Source organism: Onychostruthus taczanowskii, unplaced genomic scaffold, assembly GCF_017590055.1.
Source record: "Onychostruthus taczanowskii isolate IOZ18803 unplaced genomic scaffold, ASM1759005v1 scaffold5, whole genome shotgun sequence".
Taxonomy (NCBI): Eukaryota; Metazoa; Chordata; class Aves; order Passeriformes; family Passeridae; genus Onychostruthus; species Onychostruthus taczanowskii.
This window is the reverse complement of record NW_024502568.1, coordinates 13,841,613-13,843,552: the sequence shown is the minus strand read 5'-3', so window position 1 is coordinate 13,843,552 and position 1,940 is coordinate 13,841,613. Positions and strand designations below refer to the sequence as shown.

The window sequence follows — 1,940 nt, the reverse complement described above, 5'->3', positions numbered from 1 at the left end:
TGCAGCAGAGTGAACAAAAATGTCCTGTCTGTTCTCTTTCCAGGTGTGGGGAAGCTGTAGATAGAAACAAACCAGCAGCCAGAGCAGGCCTGTGAATTTGCTGAAGCTGTAATCTGAGATCTATGCATGATGTGCCAAATCAGCTTTTGGACTCCGAGACCAAATTGCCACTCGTTGGGGTTTACCAAGATGGAAAATGAAGGGAAATGTCTGCTGGTTTGAGCAGAGCATTGATGTTCAGGGTGTGATTTTACATCCAAGGAAAACATTCTCAGTTCAAAAATGTACAAAGCCCCCCTGTGCAATAGGGACAAACTGTTTTCATCACTTGCCTTTATCAAAGCAACCTGGGATGGCTCCACACTGCTGTGAAATCAGTGACATCTTCTGCTTTTATGAAACAGAACAACTTTGTTTCATGCTAAAATAGAACCTCGGAAAAAAGATGACGAGCTTTTCACTTTTTATGAGACATTTTGGAAAGAAGGCAAGGCACCTTTGATCTTATCTACATTTTTCACTTTTTTTTGTTTTGCTTGCCAAGCAATATCAAAAACCCACACAGTGGAAATCTATTTTCAGTAAAAACCCACTGCTCATTTCCATTCTTCCATCACAGTGCCCAGGTGAAAATGAAAATTAAACTTAAAATAAGTGCACTTGAAGGCTTCTAGGCAATATTATCACAGGATCGAGGAATCTGAAGGGGTTGGGAGGGACCTTAAAGGACCATCTAGTCCCAGCCCTGCTGCCATGGACAGGGACAGCTTTCACTAGACCAGGCTGCTCAAGGCTCATCCAAAGTGTCCCTGGACACTGCCAGGGATGGCGAATCCACGACTTCTGTGGGCAACCGGTTCCAGTGTCTCACCACACTCACAGTAAAGAATTTATTCCTAATATCTGACCTAAATTTCCCCTCTTTCAATTTGTATCCATTACTCCTTGTCCTATAATACAGTTCTTGGCGAAGAGCATAATAAAAAATACTTTTTAATTGTTACATTGCTTATTGCAAGACGAACCGGTTCCAGTGTCTCACCACACTCACAGTAAAGAATTTATTCCTAATATCTGAATTAATTTCCCCTCTTTCAATTTGTATCCGTTACTCCTTGTCCTATAATTACAGTTCTTGGTGAAGAGCATAATAAAAAATACGTTTTAATTGTTACATTGTTTATTGCAAGACAAAAAGCCTTACACCTTATTTGAGCAAGTTATTCCCCCCATGACAGGAGAATGGAAGGGAGCAGCAGGCACTTCACAGTTCCCGGCACAGCTTGGGCTGGAAGGGACTTTAAAGATGATTTGTTTCCAAGCCCTCCATGGGTAAGGACACCTCGCAGTGGCCCGGGCTGGTGCCGAAGAGCGGAGGGTGTGACAAGCGACATCCCGACCGTGCTCGGTCCCTTTTCCTGAGGCGGCCCCTCTGGCCGCCGCGCTCCCGCCAGGGGGCGCTGTGGGCACGGGGCCCGCTCTCCGCGCGGGCCCTGCCGGAGCCTCCCCACTCCAGAGAAACCTTCCCTGGCATCGGGGAACCGGGAACAGCGAACCCCGGGCGCGGCCGGGGACGGACGCCGCGCCTCTTTCCGCGCCCCTCCAGTCGCTCCTCCCCGCCTCGCAGGACTACATCCCCCAGTATGCCCCGCGGCGGTGCCGCCCGGCGCGGCTGCCGCGTTCCGCCCGGCGCGAAGTGTCGCGCGGCGCGGCCGGAGCTGGGCTGGGGCCCGGGCCGAGCCCGCCGAGCCCCGCCGGGCCTGAGGCGGCGGCGATGGGCGGCGGGCGCTGATCCCGCCCCGCTCCCGCAGCCAGGCGCCCGCCATGGAGGAGGAGAGCATGGAGGAGGAAGGCGGCGGCGAGGCTATGATGGACGACCAGAACCACAACAACTGGGGCGCGGGCGGTTACGGGCGGCACCTGCTCGGCGAGCGGCTGCT

The 1,940-nt window shown here is 52.4% G+C and overlaps 1 protein-coding gene across 1 annotated transcript in view; it reads left to right on the top strand.

Annotated features, from left to right (window-relative positions):
- The first annotated feature begins 1,680 nt into the window (after nt 1–1,680).
- The window catches only part of CACUL1 (CDK2 associated cullin domain 1), a 43,055-nt gene continuing 42,795 nt past the window's right edge, over nt 1,681–1,940 (top strand). The window contains 1 exon segment of the mRNA XM_041415584.1: nt 1,681–1,940. This exon segment is cut by the window's right edge and continues 18 nt beyond it. Coding sequence (XP_041271518.1) covers nt 1,825–1,940 — 116 coding nt within the window. The 5' untranslated portion in view covers nt 1,681–1,824.